Below are 22,859 nucleotides of genomic sequence, written 5' to 3' on the forward strand. Positions count from 1 at the left end.
AAGAATGCTGAAATTGCTGGCACTTCAAATCGTATTGCGAGTTTAATAATCTTGCCCGGGAGCATTATGCATATGGATGACGAGGCAAGCCATTTCTTAACCGGGGCATGTCTTTCGCTTATTAAGCGGATCGCCTTGGAGAGCGAGCGTGCGCTAGAATATCAGAGGACCAATAAGAAGACAAGTCGATCAGAAGAGAAGCAGCTGGGTTTTGACTTTGTCCATGTTGTATTGTAAATTAAATCACCCCTCCATCACTGTTCGTGATAACCAGCGATAACTAGTGCAAGTCGAGGTTGGCTCTAATTGGCGGGGCGGCGCAAAGTCAGATCCCGCATTCTATTCTCCGCAAAAGTCCGCCAAGATCCTGTATCTGAAGTGGCTTCAATGGTAGGCGACATGTCATATTAACAGCCACTAGCTCACATCTGCGTGCGTGAAGGGTCGTTTTATTCCTGGCTCTTTCTGGCTAAGAATGGAGATGGGATTTAAAGCCGGGAGGATCAGACCACGAGACTCCGCAGACGGGAGTTGCAGTCCAGCCTATAAAGGAATTAGCAGGGCGCCAGGAAGTCTTGTTTAAATAGAAGCATACCTCTTTTTTCTCACCAGCTCCTTGGTCGTAAAATTCTACCTTGCCGAGCCTTCAAAATGTTGATGCCTCTATACACCGAAAGAGTTGGACCTGGGCCATGGCGCTTGGTGGACGAGATTGACGTTTTCGAACCACTGTTGTCTTCGGATGACTGGCTATTTGATAGGCTCTGACAACTCATGAAAAGATTAGCAAACTACCACAGAAACATTCTTGTCAAGAGGGGCCTACTCTTTTCGCCCGTCAGGCGACTGGGTCGTAAAGCTCTACCCCGCCAAAGCCGCCGTTGATTGGGATAACATATCGCAGAGAGCTAATTCGCGGCTGGTACGTTTTCTTCTGCTGACTGAAATGAATTTGGTGAAGATTCTCATGAGGAACGTATGCCGTTGCTGGATCAGCCTGCTGGTGCAGCTGCTGTGGCGTGTGGCACAGCAGGCTGATCCAGCAATGTCGTGGTGCAAGTATGCAGCCACCGGGTCGTAAAATTCTATCCTGCCAGTCTTTGGAGTGGCGCCACCACAAAATATTTCGGTGTCCGGCAGTTGATTCCCAGCCTGTCAAAAGGTTAGCAGAGGCTATAGTAATATCAGAAAGGCTTGTTTGCCGTAATATTCCTACTTACTATCTGGCCACAGCAGGCTCATTGGGTCGTAAAGTTCTATCTCGCCGCTTCATCGTCTCCGTCTGAGTCTCTTCTTTGCATGTCTAGGATTGATTTTGATAATCTTGACCCTGAACATACGTCTTCCAAGGCATTCTAAGCGAGATTTGCTTCATTTTCCGACGGGTGTTGGTCAAGAGAGGAGAGGCGGTCAACGAAATATCTCGAAAGAGGCTGCCAACTACAGACAAGCATCGACAACTGATCTATTTGGAAACTTCAAAATCAGTCATGGTAAAAACAAAGGTACAGGCATGCATACTCATTGTATGGTATCTCTGATACAACAAAAGAAAAAGCTGCTCAGAATCTTGCAGTAGTGAAGCTTTGCAATAGACCGCTGCGAAATCATAACAAAGAGAGCGTGCAGGCAGCAGAGATATGGAACGCATAGTAACAAAGAATAACGGAGAAGAGGAGAAAGGACAGTACTAGGCAGAGAAGAGCGAGAGTAGAACATCGAGGAGAAGTGGGAAGAAGCAGTCTCTACCATGAAATGCGATGAATGGAAGAAGTTGTCACGGGGATGTTGGGATTCTGCGGCCCACAATTTAGCACATAGAGATAGGTACGAAGGACTTGTGACAGCAAGGGAGAAATATTTATATACCAAAATATAACACCATCGTTCAGGGTCGTAAGGTTCTATCCATAGCCGAGTGGGTAGGACTTTACGACCTTTTTTCCTGTTTTCTCTGATTTTAGGGGTTACTGGTTCAACTACTCAATATTGCACATCATCCCCGTTCAACAGTCAAGATGGATTCATTTTTTTGCCCTTTATAGAGAGGAGAGTTTGCCTTGTCACGTATCCAAAATGATACAGCAGATATATCGATAGCCGATTCACTATTCAAAATTGAAATGAGATTCGTGGGATGAATATTTTGATGCATATTTGATGGTCAAAGATGTTTGTTTGAATTCTACAACGATATTGCAGCTAGCAGAGTGGCGATGGGTGGGCGAAGCGAGCGCAAAGAGGAAGAAAAACACAAGCCCGGCCTTTGGTATTTAGCGAAAGAGTTGTATAAAATGAAGATACTTTTGTACTCTCAAACAATTTTTATTTTTCGAATGAATACTTTGTAATTGCTTCATGTATCTGGGACGCAAACGCCGCGAGATGCAGCAGCATCGATCAGAGGCGCAGACTCAAAATCACCAGCAATTTTTTCACAGCAGTCGATTTCGATTTCTAGTAAAATACCTTGGATGAATACAAAACAATTAATTTCTTTCTTTTTACAATCTTCACGATTTCTTTTTATTTTACGCAATCAGTTCTCACGTAAAACAAAACAGCGGATAAGTACACACAGCATGTGAACGAGCAAAAAGGATCAAGTTCATCTGAAAGAAGAAAAATAAAGAAAAACGACAGAGGCAGGGTTCGAACCTGCGCACCCGAAGGTATTAGATGGCAAGAACCGATGTTGATTCAAGTCTAACGCTTTAGACCACTCAGCCACTCTGCCTGTTGGTGTCTTTAATGAAACGCATTGCCCAGGTAAATGCACACTTCGTATATAGCAAGAACTATTACTATACGAGATGGAAAACACTGCACAGGATGAAAAGCACAACTTCTCAACGGCGATGAATTTTTTCATTAGATACTCCCAAATCTTTCTATTTCCAATATTTGCCCTGGCGCGATGCAACGATGGTGTATACATCGGAGCGGCCCTGCATAAGCAGTTGAAAGAGGATCGCTGAGTCGGCCGTTCTAATCACATCCTTCCAATCGCCTGTCTCTGTGCCAGTCGTTATATCTGGCTAATTATCTGCGAGAAAATTCGTTAATAATTGAGGGATTGTATCTTTTGTTCCTGCAGGATGCCGGCGATGTTGATTTTGGTAGTATTGGAGCAGTCTGGCTGGAGGAAGTGGGATGGGGCTTCATTTACTATATAGGCGAAACGGGTAGATCGTTCCCAGATACGGCCCGCGATCGCCCAACACAAATAAAAAGTCTATAATAAACGAAAAGTCTATATTGAGCTCAATCGACTTGTTGGTTCTTCAAATATTCAATGTCGCCTACAACACTAAACATCTCCCATCCGAGCGACATCATGGCCAGTTGTCTGGAGCATACCTATTTCTTGGGTGCACGGGGTGCGCCTCAAACTATTGACATTTAGCAAGGACATGCTTGCTATAGCAGTCAAGGCCATCCATTAAAGGGCGCAGACAACAAGCCTAAACCATCAGCGCCCTCTCATTCTGCCTACAATGGTACGATTAATCAAGGCAGCAACCGACCTCACACTCTTCAGCATTGCCTTCTTTTTCGCCCCTACGAAAAGACTCGTTTTCTACCCCATTTCGCATTGTCAACCTTGTCCTTGTTAATAGGGCGCCGCGTCTTCCAAATGCAAACAAAAGGTCCTGTCACATGTGTCCTGTTTAAATATAGAAGCACGAGTGGTTGCATCTGCCGATCTTCCGTTAAATGGACGGCTTTATTACCTATTAGGACAAGGCGCTCCTACGCCAGAAGCGCACCTATGCTGTGGGCTAAAAGATAACATGAAACGGCAGACGCTGGACGCTGGACTCAAGACGCCCATTAGACCTTTGTGATAAGGCGTCCGAAATAGGCAACTCACTGCACAGAGGCTTGGTTTTGTTTGGCGGTTTTGTTGCCGATCAACGATCGTGGCTGAGCAAAGATCCTGATATGGCCATTCGGCCGTCGGAACAACTAATAGTTTGCATACGGATTACGTACGTGTACATGGTTGTTCGTCATTCGGGTCACCAATTCCAACACTGGCTGCCCTCTGAGCTATAGCCATGATGTTGTTTATTTACGCGTATTATTAACATTTTATTTATTGCATGCCTTTTCTCTTCTTCTTTTCGGATATGTTACAAACTTAGTAGTAATCATTCGGACTTAAGTAGATGCAGGAACTTTTTGCATGGCTCCATTATTTAGCATGGGGCAATGGCTCGATGGAGCATCACCAAGAGTGCAATGTCGGAATTGGTAGCCTGTCATTCGCGATGTTGACGTGACTGACAGGAAATATTGGAAATTTGGGTTTCCAGTAACCACTTCTTATTGCCAATGAAAAAATTAACTAGGACTAGGATTGATTGCTTGTTAACTGTAGGGTAGCTGTTTCTGCTCCTCTTTCCTCGCAAGCCGAATCGCAAAATCTGGCAAGTTTGGTTTATTTCTCGTATGGCTGTGAGTCGATTGGCCGATTTGGTATACGAATAAAGTTTGCGGAAAATAGGAATTGGAACACGAACTCAAAAACGCGGCCAACCCCGTCTTGACGACCTATGAGAAAGGGCAGATACGAGTAGCTGTAGCGCAGGCCCTCTCCCCTGTACAATCAACTGATACTTGTAGTATCTTGTCAGTAGCGGTTATAGCAGCGGCTATAGCGTCCTTCTGAACAGCCCGCCCGTAAACCCCGGCCTCACTAGCGGTCGGTAAGCCCTGCCAAGCCCTTCTAAAAGCCGATGCCCAGAGATCTCATCGTGCGGAGGACACCTAGAAATTCATTTCTAGATGGCCTTGTGCCCCTGACTTATATCAAATATCCGTAGTCAGGAGACCTTGGGTGAAGGGGGAAACCCGCCTGTACAGACGCCGCAATGGTTGACACTTTGTTGAACGGCTGGCTTGCTCCTCTATAGTCGTTGATTACTAGAAGCTGCATTCCCTGGAGCAGCGTTTGTCCAGTTCCAAGGTCCCTGTGGTTGATGGTCCTACAGGATCTCTAGTCCCTGTAGCTCCTCCATTGGTCGGGTGGTTCCGGCCGCCGGGGGATCCGGCGTCAGTGGGTCCCGGGGTAGTTCAAGTCTTCTCATCGGGTCCGGCCCGAAGAGCACGGGGGCGTATCATGAGGCTGGAGCAGGGGACGGCCTTTTGCTTCACGGCAGTGTTTTCTTGGCAACGACTTGGAGACGCATTATGACAACATTGGAAACCCATGGCATCTGGGAAGACACCATAGTGTTGAGCGATGTCGTTGCCTAACCCTGCGGATTGTGCTAACCACACAAGGCATGTTTATTACTAGCGCCGCAGTGCCAAATACACCCATGTCTATGCCTCCGGCGCTAACTTATGCCGAGTTGACCAGGGCTACAGCTGCCTGCACAACACCGATCCAAGATCATTGAGCGGATTCATGCCGAGCGGGCACGTATAGTATGTGGCCGGGGGACGAGAGGGGTATCTCAACCGTCGGTATCTCAACCCTCGATTAGGAACGTAGTAATTAAAGAATTGGATTATACGAAGGCGTCGTGATAAGGCTTCTGAAATAGGCAACTCGTTGCATTTAGACTCGGTATGTCGTCTTTGTTCGTAATAGTTGTCAAGATGAGGCAAGTCCTGTCAAGTAATATAAAAGGTGCTCGATAGACGCTCGTTCAAGACTTTCCTATCCATCATCACTCGGCTCAAGCTTCCATACTTCTATAAACTTTGGAATATCCAGATTTAGGTGAGTACGATATAGATACTTATCACTCAACTCTTCGAAACATCACTGACACATCTTGGATAGAACACAAAAGCCAAAATGTCTGTAGCACCACCTTCTGAAGGCCTCGGCAGCAACTTCAACTACTTCCTCGCTGATGGAGGTAACGCCATCACTGGCCTCAACGTTGAAATCACCTTTGCCGAGCCCCTCATCTCTACCGAGAACGGCTTTGGCTTCCAGCTCAACGGCTATGCTCGTAAGTGACTCCAAGCCCATGTATGTAAAAGAAAATGCTAACTCTCTGTTGATAGAGGAGCTCTCTGGCGCCCCCAGCACCACCCCCAACTGGCAGCAATATGTAGTCTTCTCGCAGCCCGGTGACAACACCCTCTACGGTATCATTGACAACTGGTCCGGAACTGTTCCTGCCAACACCTACCAGCAAATCATCAACTCCGAGTCTACGATTACCACCCTGCCCAACGCCAACGAGATTCCCGCTGGTGCCACCATCAACATTGTTCCCACCTTTAACAGCAAGAACGTTATTACTGGTATCACTTACGTCTACACTCCCCCCGGTGGCCAGGCTGTTTCCAACTCTGTCACTCTGGCCGACCTTGATGTCTTTGACTCCAATAAGAAGATCACTTCTGCTTACGAATCTCCCATCTCCGCACTTACTCTCAACATTGTCGGCGACTACAACGGAAACGACGGTGTCTTCAGCTCTGGCTCTGGTACCATCGTCTACACCGCTAACCAGCCTCTTACTGTCCTGACCAACGAGCCGAGCTACACCGCATTCCAGGATGGTACCGGCGAGACTGCCAACACTGTTTACGGAGAATTGCCACCATCTGACAGCACCACCATCACCCAAACTTGGAGCGTTGACCCCGAAGGCAAGCCCAATGTCGGACCTCGCGTCGGTGTCAAGTTGCCCATTCCCAAGGTTGCCGAGGTAAGCTAGCCAAGATGCATGCACCTTTCTAGTTCAGAAGCTGACAACCATTACAGAAGATTGCCAACAACTAGACAATGGTTGAAGTGATATAAAGGAAGATGAACATGGTCGAGTCTAAGAAACTGTCCATTTCATCCAATTCCTCAAAAAAAATATGTTGAAAGGGGTAGTAAATACTAGGTATATAAAAGAGCTGGCCAAGTATCTATAGTTCAGATTAAATAGCATATTGGTCCAGATATATAAATATACATGTACTCAATCTCTTATGCTCAATTTCTCCATGTTCAATTCTGTAAGAATAGCTGTTTTTTTATTATAGCAATTCCTCTATATAATGTTTCGTAAACTTCCTCTGCCGACACGCGTGAACTACTGTAAAGACCGCATCAGGCTTCCATTTTCCCCAGCCGCAGCCAGCCGTAACCAGACGTAATAGATCAGCAATAGATCCATAATACATGAATGTAGTTATCCCAATGCGAAACGAGTTATCCAGTATAATACCCACTTAGGCTCGAGAGCAATTTCCACGTAGCTTTTAGAGTCGTAGAAAATAAATAGTATTTGCATTGTATTTGTCACAACAGCCTTATATTTGCTGCTCAGCATAGATGAAAATGGAACAAGAAGAAAGTTGAGAGCAAAGATGAGACCAGCACTGACCCTAATCAACTGGTGGGCACAAGCAAGACTAAAACAAAAACCAAAACCAAGAAGAACCAGAAGAAAAGAAGGGCGAGAACAAGGGCAAAGGCTCAAAGTAGATTGACCTGAGCCAGACCAGACATAACCTCTCGATGTCGCATTGGATGAACAAGCCGATGACGTGCAGGATCAAACTTGTGAAACCAAATGGAATGACGCTGCACACAGGGCTGCACTGGCGTCTGGGACGGATGATTTTTGCGAAAGGGGAGACTTGTTGTTTCAAGCTAATTATTACACCTACTCACCAGCTTCCTTCGTAATCGGACAAAACATTCATCATGTATCATGCCCATTTTCTCTGCGTGACCATCGCCACATCTCTTACCACAGACCAGAACTTCCCGCCCGAAGGTCGTGCCAACGTAATTAACAAGCTGAAATTGAATCCATAACATTTCCCCCTCAGGTTTGCCAAAAGGAAGCAGCCATATAATACTATATAGTATTACAAAACAAATCATGAGCTACTTCTAGCCTCCAACAGCTCCGTCGACAACTCATCCTTTTCAGTGACTGCCCTCTTCCCGTTGTTGGTTAACCACTTCTTTGGTCGTAAAATTCTATCCGACTGGGGGATGCCCGTTCTGACTTTGGTCCTTCTACCTTCTCTTCATCGCTTCCACTTGTGCAAGAGAGACACCGCGCCTTGATGGCGACGGGTGTGCCGGCGATCGACTTGTCTTTCGAAGCTCTACAATTCGAAGCCATGGTAGAGCCCCGGGTCGTAAAATTCCATCATGCCTTGATGATGGCAGGTTTACCAGTGGCCGATTTGGTCTTTTCGAAGATCTGGTAGAGTTTCGGGTTGTGAAATTCTATCAAACCTTTTGGCAGGTGTCTGTTCTGTGAAATTGTTGACTCTTATGCCCTGCTATAGTTCAGCGTTAGTTCTCTCTTCGATGCTGTGCTTCCAACAATGGATCTATAATAGGAAAATTCTTTACCTCGCCATCTCCGTTCGCAGATGCCTAGCCGTAATCTGTTTGCACTCGTTGCTGACATTTTCCATCCAATACGTATTGCCCACTCCGGATTCTTTGGACTTGATTTCAGTAAGAGCGATTCTCACTCTAGCAGGCTGACGTCCCACCACTCGCCCTTTTTGCTTATAGCCTTAGGAGGCTTGGTCGTAAGATTCCATCGCGCTGATGAGAGCATTGTGGTACCTCGAAGAAGAGTTGGCGGGCCTGAAGTTATCGATGTTGGCTTTCTCAGCAGACGGAGTATCTGGAGTGATTGGAATGACTGGGTGGTCTTTTTTCTCGCTGTGTTTCTGGGGGCTTTAGCAACAATGAAATACAGGTATCAAAGGCGAACTCACATTCTCACCATGGTGAAGGAGCCTGGAAAGTTGATTTATGCATCACAGCTCAGCCAGTTTGTGTCTCGAAAGCCAGCCAAGCGCTAGTAGTGAAGCCATCAGCTGCGAAAGTCCACTCCAGCCGCTACTCCAGTCGCGTTTCTGCGTGTTGTTGCAGAGACATTGGGTAGCATCGTAAACTCATTCTAGAAACGAACTGTCAGCGCCATTCAAGTGGCTTTGGGGGTAACGGCGAAATAAGGTGGGACTGATGCAGTTTGATGCTTACCGGTTGACCTTTCATAGGCCGTTGGGTCGTAAGATTCCATCACGGGATAGAGTGATGTTTCTGAGAAAGCTCCTGGACGCGATATATCTCTGCCGATGGGTAGACATGGTGGTTGTTCCTGGACGTCAACTATTTCTTGCGTCACCGGATCAAATTGAATAGACTCTTTTGCCCTCCGACGTTTCTTCGAATATTTGCTGCGTGACTGGGCCGAAGAAACGTCAGAGGGCTGACTAGTGGGATCAGGCTCCTAGTCTGCCTAAAGAGATGTCAGGAGAAATGACCATGAACAAAAGGTTAGTAGTCTTTGGCAGGATTATAACCTTTTCTCAGCGCCTTGTTGACGGGCGTAAGATTGATATTTGTGAAAAATGAGTAATGAAGAGAAAACAAAGGACGGAAATCTTGAATACTCTGCAGGTAGTTGGAGAGATTTGTTGGACAACTGAAAGCGGTCATGTGATGGCGCTTTCCTGCACAATACAGATACTGCAGACCTGTGTAAAATGCAGTGGGGCGTAAAGAGCCTTGTTAGTCATGTGTAGGCGATATATGGGAGTGTTGGCCTCATCATTTCTCGACAAGGGCTTAACCTGCAGCAAGATGTTTTCATGCCGTCAGTCTAATCTAGAAGAGTGCTGACACAGGTTGAAGCATCGGGAACTCAGAATTATTGCCCGGGTATTCATTTTTAGATGTCATTGCAACAAACATTAGAAGGGTATGTGTAGCAGAGGCTATGGTTGATAATGCGGAATCCAGATAGCAAATCCCAGTCCACACATGCAATAGGAGCAAAAGAAGACATTTATGAACTTGCCATCTCATATTCAGAATATAAAGGTCATTTTTCTATTATTTTAAGAAGATAATGGTTACAAAGGATACCCGAGCTTGGCGCTGCTTCATACCCTATACTTGGCGAAGCCTCTACATATGGAAAAGTTGTTGCATTGATGGGTGCTAAACCAACAAAATGTCAAAATAGAGTCAAAGTCACTTGAAAACTCCGATGAGAAAAATATCAAGGCACGTGTGACATGGTCAAAACTGCGGCCGCAGCCAGCATGCACCGAGATGCAATCAATACATGTATCCGCACCATAGACAGATATATCACTAATCATGCAGGTATGTATCCGACTGTCTAACATCTCGAAGCCACCACTATCCGATGAGATCTTCGGCCTTGTTGCTGTTATTAGTAGCTGCACTAGTATTAGTATTCTTTAATATGCAAAATATCAAAAAGTATGTAATAGCGCAATGCTGCTTCGTGATGCGTCTAGTCGTTGACGCCGTGAGCTAGCCCAATAGAGATTGAATGCTTATGGGCGTTATACTTTGGCATTATTCCACGACGGTCGTTAAATATAGACACACTAGCCAAAATGCTTGGTAACAAGCCACCACCAAAAGCTGGCCGGACCGTTCTAGTCAGGTCCAAGGTTTGCTTGCGCGAACGACTTCATTGCACCACTCTCTGTAAAGCAAGAGAACTTTTGCGCTGTATTTCGACTACCAACAAAGATTTATGTCATAGAAAATTTGCCACATACAGCTACCGGTTACGGGGTATTCGTAATGCAGCAATAGGACCTCGTGACTGATGAACTCTATAGCTCGGAAAGGCGAACCGGTTCGTCGCATGTCGGCATACCGAGAATACCAACTATCCCTGAAGGGCGCCACATGGCTGGGTGGTATTGTAGCTTGCGCCCCATTCTTCATTTTCGATTAGTCGTTATGCTTAGCAGTATAGAGCAGTCATCGTTAAGCGCGGGCCTCTTTATATCCACTTTCTAGCTGAAATTGCATCTACACCCGCAAAATAAGCTCCAACCATGGTGTAGTCCTAGACCGTTGGGAGGCGACAAGTGGGTATGGGGCAACGAAGCACGGAGATGGTCAGCTTGAACTGTTCTAGTACGGCTGTCAGACGTCTCTTTTTCTTGGCGCCCAATCAAATAGGCTATGGAGTAGTCATGGTTTTCTCCACAGAGTTTCAGCGAGAATAGAGCTTTTCCTCTATCTGGAAGTGAAGCTTTGACAAGGTTTGCAGAGAATATGATGTCACCATTATCGCCTCAAAGAATGTCGACTGAGGTTAGTAACAACTGAATGGTATACGTCTCCTATGATATGATATTTTAGTAAGCGTTGTTATTTTTGTGCATTCCGGCTCCAGCTGTTGCCTAAAAACGACGCATCGTAGCAATACTTGTCGGGCCATCGCCGCTTCTCCACCCGCAGCATCATTGTAGAATTCTAGTACCAGTCAGCTGCTGCTCCACGAATGTAAGAAAGAAAGAAAGCATAGCCTAAGCTTACCATGCCGAACAACTGGTACTGGCGTTAGGCTGTGTCCCTCAATCTGTATGTTTGGCCGGATCATCTACAGCTCAAGTTACAGCATACGCTGAGGAGACTGATTGCTTGGCTCCGACAAACATTTGCAAGAACGTAGATAGATATACTAATCTACTACTCGAGTTAGAAGAGGTTTCTGGCAATAAACACACAATTGCTCAACTCACTCAAACTTTGGGGATGATCCATTTTCTCCCCCATGGATACTGCTGTGGATCTCGATCGAGGAGAAGCTCATGCGCGTGGTTCATCTGCCAACGAATCAACAAACGGGCGCTTCCAGTCCAAACTCCACCAATCGATATCCGGTTTTCTGGTAATTAACTCGCAAAAGGGCCGGTGGCTCGCAACTCTGATTCGTAGAGAAACAGCGCGGGTAAGCTGACTAGGTCGCGCTTGTCGAGTAGCCTAACCGGCTGAGAGCTTGTCAACTTGGGCAATTATTTTGAGTCTCTGATTTGCTGACAACTGATAGCTCCGATGCTCTAGTCTAATACGGTCTCTGTAGAGGCTGAGCCGCGCCATGCCGTGAGAGAAGTCAACACCAGGCGCCGCAGCATCTTAGGCTTCGTCGGCGTGGATGATGGTAACATGGAGAGCTTACCTTTGGCTGGGTATACCAAAAATAACTTGTTGATGACATTTTTGTATAGCGGATTCTTCGCGATGATATGCTTCGAAATGTGTATAAAAAGGTGACGATGTTCCTCGAAACTCGATTCTTTCTTCTCATCAACAAACAATTCAGCTCAACAACATTTCCTTAGGTTTCAATTTCCTTTTTTCATTTCCTTTTTCATTTCCTTCTTCTGCTTCTTATTCTTCCTCTTCAACTTCAAAATGCGTTTCACTCAAGTCTTCGCTGCTGCCGCTCTTGCTGCTCCCCTCGCCTTGGCGGCTCCAACTTCAGCCACTTCAGGCCCTGCCACCCCTGCCACCATTGATCTGGACTCTGATCTGACCCTCAACCCTCACTATGCCACTGCTCTCTGGCAAGTGAAGGGCAAGTACCCCGACATCAGCGAGGAGGATGCCAAGACTGCTGCTCTTGGCTACCTCGAAGCTATTGGTGTCCAGACAACTGGAGGTGCCTCCAACAACACGGATTTGGTATGGTTGACATCTTTGAACCTTGAAAGAAGACGCTTTGCTAATACATAAACAGGCTACTCGTGATATCGAGAAGCGCTGCTGCAGTGGATGTGACCAGGGCAACTGCATCATTGCCATCTTCCTCCTCGGCTTCTGCTGCATCGGCTCATAAATGCACTTGGGATCGACGACGCGTTTGGCAGCCTTTGGAGCAATCTATTGGCGCTATTCGCGCGGATCTTGAGATAACAGTTTGAAGAGGACTTTTTTTGACTTCCTTTTTCTTCTTTATTTCCTTATTTCCTTTTTTGTTTGGGTATCGGCACATCTGTTACGACACTCAATGGCTCAATATCATGAATTCCTATGTCAGATCTCCTATGTCAGCATCATGAAGCTTTGAATTTTTCTATATGGGCAACGTATTGAAGGAATATACATGGCAGCGGTTTGCATTGCGCTGCATCGCCTTTTTAGCTTCAGACAGCTAGAATGTTAGCATAGGAGGATATGATTAATAGAGTACACTCTTTCTAAACAACCATCCTTTTTCAACGTAGCTGTGTTGGCAGTGTGATAAATAGAACCGAGAAAGTAGAGTTGGAACAGTCTGAGATGGCTGTAATGTATTGAACTTGGAGTGATGCAGACCGTTTTCCAAATGCCTGATTGGCTGTATGCGGAGAACTTGGCAGAAATCTGAAATCTCCGAATAAACTGTGCAAAGAATGGCTGCTAACTAGGAGAGGGAATTATTGCAAGCTGAAAGGTCTGCATGATAATCAAATTGATTTTTCACTTTCACTTAAAACCATAGTCGGTTAGTGTCAATAGTGGCAACTGGTAAACATGATATGTAAGCAGACGCCACATCGAATTGAGACAGAGAAACACGGCACAATGTGTACAAAGCTTTACAGCCAACCAGCACCTGATGTTTCATTATCATCTCCCGCCTCTCTAGCCTTCGAAAACATACGTGTCCCAGATTATTTATCCATCTAAATCTCTCATATCTCTTGTATCGTCGCTCCGTCTCGAGAGCCTCGTTCTGATAACGTGTTTCAGCCCTGCGTTGAACACTAACTCATGCAAAAGCTTAGAAAAACAAACAGATCGTGTACATGGGTAGACAGTAAGGGGATGTGTGAATAAGCCACAAATGAAAAGCGTCAGTGATATGCTACTCGAACGTAGACGTCGGAGTGGCAGAAACATTGTACACTAAAAGGAAACAGTCAGCATTGCTTGCTCATATTATTTTAGCTGAAAGTTCTCTTTACCGAAAGAAGATGGGCCTCAATAGACCACGACGATATTGTAAATTTCCAAGCTTGAAGTGATCTTTTCGAAGAGTCATAGAATTTTTGCTGAAACGTCGAAACTTGATGTAGCTGAACTTTGATGACGATGACGATGACGAACCATGTGGAATGATCAACCGAAGCAGATCGTCGAAGATGGAAGAAGCGTGTTTCCAACACCCCGTTCGTATCCAATGTGTTGAAGCCGCCCGCCCGTTCCTCTCCGTGGCTTTGAAATACCCTCCGACTGCATTTGAAGGACGGGTCAGGCGGCTATCAACAAGTGAGTGCCGATGTGCTACATGATGGTTAGAAACCAACTCAGAATTGGAAAGAACAAGAAGAGCCTCACTGTGCCGTTAAAACATGGCGTGGCGATGGCCAGAAAGTGGCGTTGACAAGGTGTGAGGTTTTTGGTGGCAGAATAGAGGAGAGAGAAGAGATGGCTAGAGGAAGAGTTGAGAGAAAAGTTGCAGTGGAGGAACTGAGCTGTATGTGGGTGGGCCGGCAATTTCCCACAATAAAGAACAGCGGTCAAAGCTTGGTTCTATCTACTGCAGGTACTACCAATACGTATTGAGGCAATATCAGCTGGCAACTGGTTGCTCCTATATGCTTGTTTCCTTCAGCTTTGTACTTTGGCACTGGTTCTTGAGATGGATATGGGGATTTCTCGTGTGCCTCTCTTTCAACCATTTCCCCTTACCAGAATCTCTTTCCCCTTACCAGAATCTCTATGTGAACACTTCAATTAGTTACAGGATAATCATTAAACCCTCGTAAACCAGCCTACATTTCTATCATTTCAACTGTCCTTTGGTCCCAATATGTTGCCTACAGTGAAGTGCCATACGTTATCGCCTGAAAACCTACGGTGAGGAATAGGCACCGATGCTTCCCGAGTTTCCAATGCACAAGCGGACAGGCTGGTGCTTGCCTCCATTCACTGCACCGCAAGATTGAGCAAATTCGTCATCATCTCCTTCGTATTCGCTCTCAGATCACTTGTGAGCCACTCACAGGACTTTGTCACCCTCCAAGGCTCCACTCCTCTGGCCTGTTTAATCTCTAGGAAGCGGTCAAGAGCGATCACAAGATGCTTTTGTTGAGATGAGGTTGATCGAGATCGGCACTGGTTGCTGCCTTGGCTCTGCCGGGCTACGAGCTTGAGCCACGCCGCCGAGTTAAATGTTTTCCTCTCTTCTGCTTCTCCCACTTCTGTCATTTCTTCATCTTCATCTTCATCTCCTCTCCGCCCCCTCCATCTCTTCGTGCGGAATTTTGTCTAGGAGAATTTATTCATCAAGATGGCATCACCCCAACCGGCACACTGAACCCTTTGTTGCTTTTCTTTCTCCTCCCGCAGAAAGCAGTGACACCATGATGCTATTGGCAGCCCCCCTTTCTGTCTTTATCCTCGTCTCCATCTCACTTTTGATCAGGAGACTCTTCATCGCCACATTTTCCCAAGTCCTCCAAACAGGCTCGCAATCTCCAGCTTCGGCCTATGCTGCCTTTGCAAAATCCTCTCCATTCATCGTGGCTTGTTAATTCGCCATCATTTTGCCCCTGACGGCAGTCTGAGTATGCCTCCATTAGTTTCTGTTCTGAATGACTCTTCTTTTCATGTCGAGCTAACACGTCTTCTGCTGTATTTAGAACCACTTTCACTACACCTGTTTACAAACGGCTACTCAGAGTGATCCTTGCTCGTGGACATCTCCAGCCCGTCTTGAATGTGGGAGATATCCAGAAGCTACTGCCAAACAACGTGAATGGCCTCGCCATCAGTCTTCACATAGGTCAGCGGCAATGTCAGTCTTGCAACATACGGTCTTTGCCATCTTTGAAACATGCTCCTCAGGCCTCTTGTTCCAATTTGCGGAGCAGCATGGTAAGTCTTTTTTTCACAAAAGCCAGCAGGGGCGAGTACTAACTCGTTAACTCACAGGATCAGTACCACAGAATCTTACAGCCAAGTGAATCCTCCCTCTACCACTCTGCGGCTTAGCACTCTGGTCTCCCAGCGGCGATAAAACCTCACGACTCACTGGGCTTCAGTCCTCGACTGGATCTATCCCTTTTGGGATGCCAACTCTTGGCAGTGATAGAACTTTACGACCCAAGCTGTCCTGGGCTCCGGAGATGCAGCCGGAGCCAGGATTACAGCCAGAGCAAGCGCTACAGCCAGAGATAGAGTTGAAGCCAGAGATGGAAACGGGCGCAGTGATTGAAATGGCTGATCATGCTACGCTGCAGCTGGAAGTTCCCCATTCGTCAACTGAAGGCCTGCTCCAGAAGGCATATCCATCCATCAACCACCTATCGGAGTATTTCCATTCCCACATGAACCCTCATCCCATACACTGTCATTGTCTCTGGAGTCGGCGAAGGGAGGAATCGGATTTAAACCCACTCCAGCACTTGCTCATGCACGGCATAAAATGCCAGAGTGATAGAACTCTACGACCCTGTGGCTTTGCCCACGCCATCGAAAACTTTACGTTTGGGGAGAAGGAGGCGCGTGCCATCGCTGGGCGCTTAAGTTGTCTGGCAGGAGGTTTTTTGAGGACTCGGCTGGCTCGGCGCTCTACCGATGTGGGTGGCCTGGCAGGAGGTCTATTGAGGCCGAGGCCAGTAGCCATCTGCAGAGGTAGAGTTGCCTTGCCGCCGAGTTCTATTTGGAGCAAATCCACGCGGTGGGAGTGGGTGGAGTTTTCTCTTTCCCGGTCTATTGAGGCCTCAGTCCATAGCTCATCAAGGTGTTTCAGGGAGCAGGATTCTTCATGTAGTTGTGGAACAAGCAGTGGACAATCTTTATTGCTGGAGGTCGATTGGCATTTCTTGTGGGATGGGATGGTCGGATGTGTTTGTGTAAGAGGTAGACTTCAATTGGCATGCGATTTTGTTATGGGATCCCACTGTTCAAGCTAATGGATTCACGCTAAATATATTCAAGTTATTTTCCATCATTATGTCATCTGATATGTCCTCGAGCCTTTCCAAGCTGTGCTCCTTTGTATTTGTCATTTGAAAGGACTATGTACATTCCAGCCTTTGAACGTGTATTGATCAATAGAGGATGCTGAGCTAGTTGGAAATAGTGGCAACGCATGGATCGCGACCAGCAAAACTAGCGTGGGGAAAAGTGGCTGCCTTTTTGAACGCTGTCGTGCCAAATATGAGTGCACCCAAGCTTGAAACCAAATGAGAATTCATTCAATATGGATGGTTGAAATTGGTAAATTGAGATGCCAACTTTTTTTTGGTAATTGTAAACGAAGACAAAAGAAGAGGGGAAAAAAAAGAGTACTCATAAAGTGGGGTACTGAAGGGCAAAAAGATGGACACGAGGGGAATTGAACCCCTGACCTTTCACATGCGAAGCGAAAATCATACCCCTAGACCACGCGCCCAAGTAGTTACAGAAGGGTGCTTAAAAATTACTTATACGCCTACAATCTTTGAGCACAATGTGGATGCTGACAAGGCGCCAAGTTCGGAAAACACCATGTAGAGGGTATACTAATCGCCATTATTAATTTGGATCATGTCTTCATATCAGGTGCAACTAAGTACATGCATCGATAATCTCATTTCATGGCAATCTCAACAAAACCTCTTTCAGCTTCTCATAATTCGGCGTGCCCAAACCAGTTACCGGATCCCATCCCTCCACAGCACTGAAGCCTGTAGTATTGCAGCCTGGGTTACTGCCGCCGATAATGTCGTTAAACACCTCCGGGTGCTGATACAGCACTGGATTGATAAAGCCAATGGGCTTCTTGCCAGCGTTCAAGCGAAACAAATTGATGCGTGTTATCATGCCCGCAATCAACGGCGTCGCAACAGAAGTTTCATCAGCCAGGGAGGTCGCGTTGCCAACGTTGCCAAGTCACGAAATCCACCCCAGCGGCAGAAACATCTGGATAGCCGCGGCCACCACGATTATACAGCCCCGTTGTGTGAGTTGCATTGATCGTGATGTTGTAATAGTCATAGGGCGGCGGGTGTTTGTGGAAATAAGAGTCAACAGTCTCGGCCTGGTATGATGGTGTTCCCAAGATGTTTGAGAAGCCCCCTCCGCTGAATCTCGCTGCCTGCTCTACAGTCTTCTTCCCATCAATACTGAAAGCCGTAACGTTTGTTGCGCCAACAGCGGTAACAAATGGACAGTCTGCAGGCGATACGGCGCCAAAAGCGCCCCCAGGACAACTGGCAGCGAATGCACCTACGCCTCCATCTCCTGAGGCGACAACAACGGTGAGGCCCTGCAAGCCCAGCTTCATCCACTCGTTGCACTGGCGTCGCTGGTAGTTCATCGGTAAGCTCGTTCCATCTTCATCGTAAGAGATGGATATGACATTCGTTGGAGTATAAGCGCCGCGTTGTTCGGGCTGATCATAACCGCCAGGGCTTGTGTCTGGATACGTTGGGTCAACGCCTTCGAGATCCCCCGTCTCTCCATACGCAGAGTAAGTACAGTAAGACTTGTCAAGAGCGTCTAGAAATGTGTTGAAGAGGCCGCTAATCACATTGCCACCAGCTTCATAAAACAAGTCATCGACTAGGCATCGTGGGGCTCGCAGCAGCAGTCGACGAGTGTGTCATTTTCAGCAAGGACATTCACAAGACTCATTATTTGGGCATCACAGTCTCGAACTGGGCAGCGTTAGCGAGAACCGAGGTCAAGCGTATAGAGGGTGACGAGCGTTGGCTTGATATTGCCTTTTCCAGTCTCTTTGGGTGCATTTGCCTGCAAAATCTTGAAAAGGCTATGCTTGGTGGCGTACCAGGTGTGCAAACGGCATCTATGGACTGGGTCACCTTGCCCGGCTATTTCACACGCAGTGAGGTAGCCTTCGCCGCGGTCATGAGCTTCTTCGTTGCTGCTTATTCACGGGTCCCTTACAGAAAGTGTGATGTGAGGCCACTAAGTATAGCAGCAGCATCGAATACGGTCATGTTTGACCTGGCCAAAAGGGCAACTGGGCAAGGCGGAGGAAATGTCACAGAGGTAGACTTGGGAGGTGACGGCGGTGTGGAGATTAGGATGCGAGCACACCTCATTCGCCGCCTGCTTTCGTACGCCTGTGACGAGCTTCCCAGCTCACTGACATGGGCATTGTATAGGTGCTGGGAGTCGGCATGCGTGATGCCGCTGGTAAATGATCGGTATGTTGAACGTGCAGGCAGAACGCGGGCCGCTGTTCCGGAGGCGTATCTTAAGAAGATGGACGATATTCTTCGAGCCACTGGTGGGCATTTGCAAATACCCAATTCTTGCGTCGAGGTTCAGTCAGTAGCCGGATGGCAAGCGGCGGCTACTGTGCCTAGCAAAGAGCGGGAGATTGAGACTGGGCAGCACACGCCACAGAAATGGCTCAGGGCGCTTGCCGCAAACCGTAGGCTTCGACAAACGTCAAATGTGATGAGTGAGTCGACGGTGGCATAACCGAGAGTCGTGAAGCTGCCTGACCGGCATTTCACCAGCCTGTTAAACGTCGTACCCAATGCAACGAGTTCTAGGGCACAAGTATTAGGGAGCATCTTTGATGGCGCGGCCTACATGGGACAGCCAGTAGGAAGCTTGCAATAGACACCAGATCATTCTGTAGCAAGTAGGAATCGTGAGTGTCGCTTTGCTGAATGCTAGTTGGGCAGCTTGGAACACGAGAGCTCATCTTTGCAGTGCCCAGCTTAGCGAGGGACCAGGTCGTCACAGTTCGTTTATATTGACAGTAAAAGTAAAAGTAATCTACCTTTAAAGGCAAAAGTGGTGTTAGTATACTTAAAAGCGGATGTAAGGCTACATGTAATTTGGGGTATAATACACAAGGTGATAACTATGCACACGCAAAGGCCAGGATCAACGCACGCTAATTAGCGCTCTCGTTGCTGTTTTATACGTGTCTATTCATTTTGTGGTCTCTGTTCTTTTTATACCCGCCTGCCTCTAGAGCTTGCAATTTCCACAATCTTAGCTCGTAACTTTCGAGAAGTTAGCTCATAGGTTCCGAGGAGTTAGCTCATGCGTCCGACTCTGCGCAAAATCCAGTGTCCTGTTATGTAATCGAGACTCCGAGCTCAAAAGCAAGGAAGATATCATTTCGTGACTATTTAAAAGCCCTTCACGATCGGAGGATAAGTAGCCCGACTTTAGTCATAAGGAGACCTCTTTATGATTACTATAGGCCAGCTATAGAAGACTATATTAACTTTTTAGATTCTGAAGCGTAACTCAATTTGATACGTTAAAGGCGATATTAAGTCAGCAGAGCTGGCTGAAGTTTGATTGGCCCGGTCAGCAAGCTACTCTGCTACCCGAGTTTCCTTTTCCGAGTTGGTAAAAAATTTCTAAATTTGGATTGACAGTTCGGCCATTTGCGGCGTACAATTACCTACAATGACCGGCCTAGCTAAGTAGAAAAGAGTTCAAACTTGCGAGGAAAGAGCGTGTTATTTTAGTTAGTGCTAGTGCTTATATGTATATGCGTAGCTATATTCACGTTTGCTAATCCTGTTAGTCCTTGAATGCTTGAATTAATAATCATATGTAAACGGAGAGCGTTTATATTGCCATCCATCAATTAGTGCAGCCAACATCACGTAGGCCAACCTCTATCCAGCCCTAAAAACACCAATAGTCTTACTTGATGGCGTTTTGTTATGTCTTATTTATGAGGTATCTCATGCAATGTTATTAGTCAGTCGGGCGAATGGTTGCACTAGTCTCCATATCACCCTATAGAACTTCCGAAAAAAGATAAAGGTATGTCGTAGTGCCAATATAAATTAGGCGTTCATAAACGCGAGTTTGCACTGTCATTTGCTAAGTAAGAGCCACAGCAGACCTGATAGATATCTTGTAAAGGTGTATAGATATATACCTAACAAGCCGCCAATTCTGGATTGTTGCTATTCTATCTTGGAAACAATATTCTCTATAAGAAGCGTACTTTAATTTATGATACACTCCAATATGTCCGTTCAAGATATCAAGTCCAGCTCATATGACTTCGTCATCATTGGCGGCGGAACTGCTGGTCTCGTTTTGGCGTCACGTCTGACAGAGAATCCTGACATTCATGTGTTGGTGCTCGAGGCAGGCACTTCCAAATTAGATGTAGGCATATTTCACACTCGTTATTTGTCTGGTAGCCTCCCAGATCACTAAATCGTCTTGGGAAGGACCCTAAAATAAACATACCAGCTCTGTTTACCCAATTGTACGAAGAGTAAGTATTATCCAACGGTTTCTTTACCTCTCATCTAATCACTTCGTCTTCTAATGCGGTCTATTCCTTACCTCATATTTTTTCTCTCCATGAATAATAGTTGGGCAATATTGACAACAAAAACAGCCCAGAGTATGATTGGTGTTTCAAATCTGCTCCACAGCCCGCGCTCAACAACCGCGTCATTGCACAACCGCATGGCAAAGTGCTCGGAGGTAGCTCCGCCATCAATTTTCTGATGGCTACGCATGCGTCGGCAAGTGAATTTCAACACTGGGAAGAGCTTGGGAACCCAGGCTGGAACTGGGAATCTATTCTTCCATATTACCGCAAATCAGAGTCATTTAACCCGCCCACGGCAGAGCAGACAGCGTTATATGGTACTGGGAGTTTCGACCGTGGCTTGTATGGCTCTGATGGCCCGATCCAGCTGAACATGCCTATTGGTACAGGAGCTTCTGATGCTACGTGGCAGCCAACCTTGCAAGCTCTTGGTATTCCCTCGAATACGGATCCTAGGTTGCCGGGCAGTCTCGGAGGCTGGCCATTGCTAAAATATACTGATTCTACAGGAAAGAGGAGTTACGCAGCGTCCGCCTACTATGCTTCGATTGCTGGACGACCGAATCTTACGGTGCTGACGAGCGCATATGTTACCAAAATACTTCTTGACCCATCAGAAAAGTCTGGGGATTTAGCAAAAGTGGCAGGGGTGTCCTTTATTGTCGACAAGGTAGAGCACGTTGTAAGCGCTACCAAAGAAACCATTCTGTCTGGTGGCTCATATATGAGCCCTAAACTACTGGAATTATCTGGGATTGGATCTGCCAGTCTACTCCAGAAGCTTGGTATAGATGCCATAGTTGAAAATCCGGCAGTAGGAGAAAACTTACAAGTAAGTCGGGACAAGCAAGGGTTACTAGGGAGAAACTGATTAACGGCCTCTAGGATCATCCAATGGTACCATTAAACATGGAGGCCCGAGACGGTGTAATGGGCGCTGAATCATTCCGACAACCCGAAGTTTTGCAGTGGGCAATGAACGAATGGATGGCTGGGCGCGGTGGCCCTCTGTCCTCGGGGATAAACGGCACGGCGTTCTTATCATCACAAAGCATTGCCCATCATATTGGACAGTCACCCGACTTTATACAGAATATTGGCTTGAACCGTGACGATGAGCATTCTCCATTTTTGCGAAAACTTCTCGCGAGCGATAGCCAGGCCGACTTGCAGTTTAATTTCGCTCCTGCAGGCTTTGATCCATACGAGGGCGGAGAGAACCTCTCGCGACTCTTCACACACACTAATCCAGGAACTTATCTTGGTTCGGCCGCCGTGTTGACTCACCCTTTTTCACGAGGCTCGGTACACATCACTTCATCCGACCCCCAGATTTCGCCATCTATTAATCCCAATTACCTTGATCACCCAGTAGACTTTGAGCTCATGGTACAAGCTGTGCTTTTCATGCAAGCGGTATTTGAAATAAAGCCTCTTGCGAACTATATCCGCGATAGAGAAGATGGGAGCGGAAAAAAGATCCAAGAGAGCTTCAAGATACCCACCAGGATTGATCGAAAAATTGCTGAGAAACTTGTAAGAGAAGGAACTATTCCCTCGTGGCATCCTGTGGGCACATGCGCTATGCTGCCTCGGGAAAAGGGAGGAGTGGTTAGCCCGCAGCTGAAAGTGTATGGAGTAGACAAGCTGAGAGTCGTTGATGCGAGCATTATGCCTATTCTAGTTCGGGGTAATATTGCAAGTGCGGTATATGCTATTGCAGAAAAAGCTGCAGATATCATCAAAGAGGAGTACCAGCTATAAGACATACGATGTAGTTCGTTCATTACAAGGCAGTATATTTAACAT

At 46.6% G+C, this 22,859-nt stretch overlaps 6 protein-coding genes and 2 non-coding genes across 8 annotated transcripts; 4 read left to right on the forward strand and 4 right to left on the reverse strand.

Annotated features, from left to right (window-relative positions):
- Window positions 1-838: 838 nt before the first annotated feature.
- GGI43DRAFT_384219 (uncharacterized protein) lies at window positions 839-1,242 on the reverse strand (the record flags this gene model as incomplete). The annotated part of the gene is made up of 2 exons (XM_083203488.1): window positions 839-1,152; window positions 1,221-1,242. The coding sequence occupies 2 exons, from the start codon at window positions 1,240-1,242 to the stop codon at window positions 839-841; spliced, it is 336 nt and encodes a 111-aa protein (XP_083060143.1).
- A 1,395-nt stretch (window positions 1,243-2,637) lies between these two features.
- GGI43DRAFT_t130 lies at window positions 2,638-2,737 on the reverse strand. The gene has a single exon. It is a non-coding gene; the product is annotated as a tRNA-Ser (tRNA).
- A 2,729-nt stretch (window positions 2,738-5,466) lies between these two features.
- Window positions 5,467-6,945, forward strand: GGI43DRAFT_406174 (uncharacterized protein). Its single transcript, XM_083206120.1, has 5 exons — window positions 5,467-5,578; window positions 5,653-5,734; window positions 5,798-5,972; window positions 6,028-6,680; window positions 6,737-6,945. The coding sequence occupies exons 3-5, from the start codon at window positions 5,813-5,815 to the stop codon at window positions 6,752-6,754; spliced, it is 831 nt and encodes a 276-aa protein (XP_083060144.1). The 5' UTR covers window positions 5,467-5,578; window positions 5,653-5,734; window positions 5,798-5,812; the 3' UTR covers window positions 6,755-6,945.
- Window positions 6,946-11,966: 5,021 nt separating this feature from the next.
- Window positions 11,967-12,986, forward strand: GGI43DRAFT_55859 (uncharacterized protein). The gene is made up of 2 exons (XM_083210014.1): window positions 11,967-12,463; window positions 12,519-12,986. Exons 1-2 carry the CDS (start codon window positions 12,194-12,196, stop codon window positions 12,615-12,617), a joined length of 369 nt encoding a protein of 122 aa, XP_083060145.1. The 5' UTR covers window positions 11,967-12,193; the 3' UTR covers window positions 12,618-12,986.
- Window positions 12,987-15,569: 2,583 nt separating this feature from the next.
- On the forward strand, window positions 15,570-16,824 carry GGI43DRAFT_55909 (uncharacterized protein). Its single transcript, XM_083210015.1, has one exon. The coding sequence runs from the start codon at window positions 15,838-15,840 to the stop codon at window positions 16,681-16,683; it is 846 nt and encodes a 281-aa protein (XP_083060146.1). The 5' UTR covers window positions 15,570-15,837; the 3' UTR covers window positions 16,684-16,824.
- Window positions 16,825-17,093: 269 nt separating this feature from the next.
- On the reverse strand, window positions 17,094-17,165 carry GGI43DRAFT_t129. Its single transcript has one exon. It is a non-coding gene; the product is annotated as a tRNA-Ala (tRNA).
- Window positions 17,166-17,347: 182 nt separating this feature from the next.
- On the reverse strand, window positions 17,348-19,433 carry GGI43DRAFT_423172 (S53 family peptidase; the record flags this gene model as incomplete). The annotated part of the gene is made up of 3 exons (XM_083208204.1): window positions 17,348-17,533; window positions 17,649-18,316; window positions 19,319-19,433. 3 exons carry the CDS (start codon window positions 19,431-19,433, stop codon window positions 17,348-17,350), a joined length of 969 nt encoding a protein of 322 aa, XP_083060147.1.
- A 1,298-nt stretch (window positions 19,434-20,731) lies between these two features.
- Window positions 20,732-22,814, forward strand: GGI43DRAFT_427768 (GMC family oxidoreductase; the record flags this gene model as incomplete). Its single annotated transcript, XM_083208869.1, has 4 exons — window positions 20,732-20,906; window positions 20,963-20,987; window positions 21,114-21,882; window positions 21,936-22,814. 4 exons carry the CDS (start codon window positions 20,732-20,734, stop codon window positions 22,812-22,814), a joined length of 1,848 nt encoding a protein of 615 aa, XP_083060148.1.
- Between the last annotated feature and the right edge of the window lie 45 nt (window positions 22,815-22,859).

The sequence above is a fragment of the Trichoderma evansii genome (genome assembly GCF_050947405.1).
Source record: "Trichoderma evansii strain SZMC 28006 chromosome Unknown GGI43scaffold_11, whole genome shotgun sequence".
Classification (NCBI taxonomy): Eukaryota; Fungi; Ascomycota; class Sordariomycetes; order Hypocreales; family Hypocreaceae; genus Trichoderma; species Trichoderma evansii.

Coding starts and splice junctions, on each gene's coding strand:
- GGI43DRAFT_406174 (XM_083206120.1), top strand. CDS start 5,813: ATGTCTGTAGCACCACCTTCTGAAGGCCTCGGCAGCAACTTCAACTAC. Junction 5,973..6,027: donor CCAGCTCAACGGCTATGCTC/GTAAGTGACTCC, acceptor CTCTGTTGATAG/AGGAGCTCTCTGGCGCCCCC.
- GGI43DRAFT_55859 (XM_083210014.1), top strand. CDS start 12,194: ATGCGTTTCACTCAAGTCTTCGCTGCTGCCGCTCTTGCTGCTCCCCTC. Junction 12,464..12,518: donor CCTCCAACAACACGGATTTG/GTATGGTTGACA, acceptor ATACATAAACAG/GCTACTCGTGATATCGAGAA.
- GGI43DRAFT_55909 (XM_083210015.1), top strand. CDS start 15,838: ATGCCAACTCTTGGCAGTGATAGAACTTTACGACCCAAGCTGTCCTGG.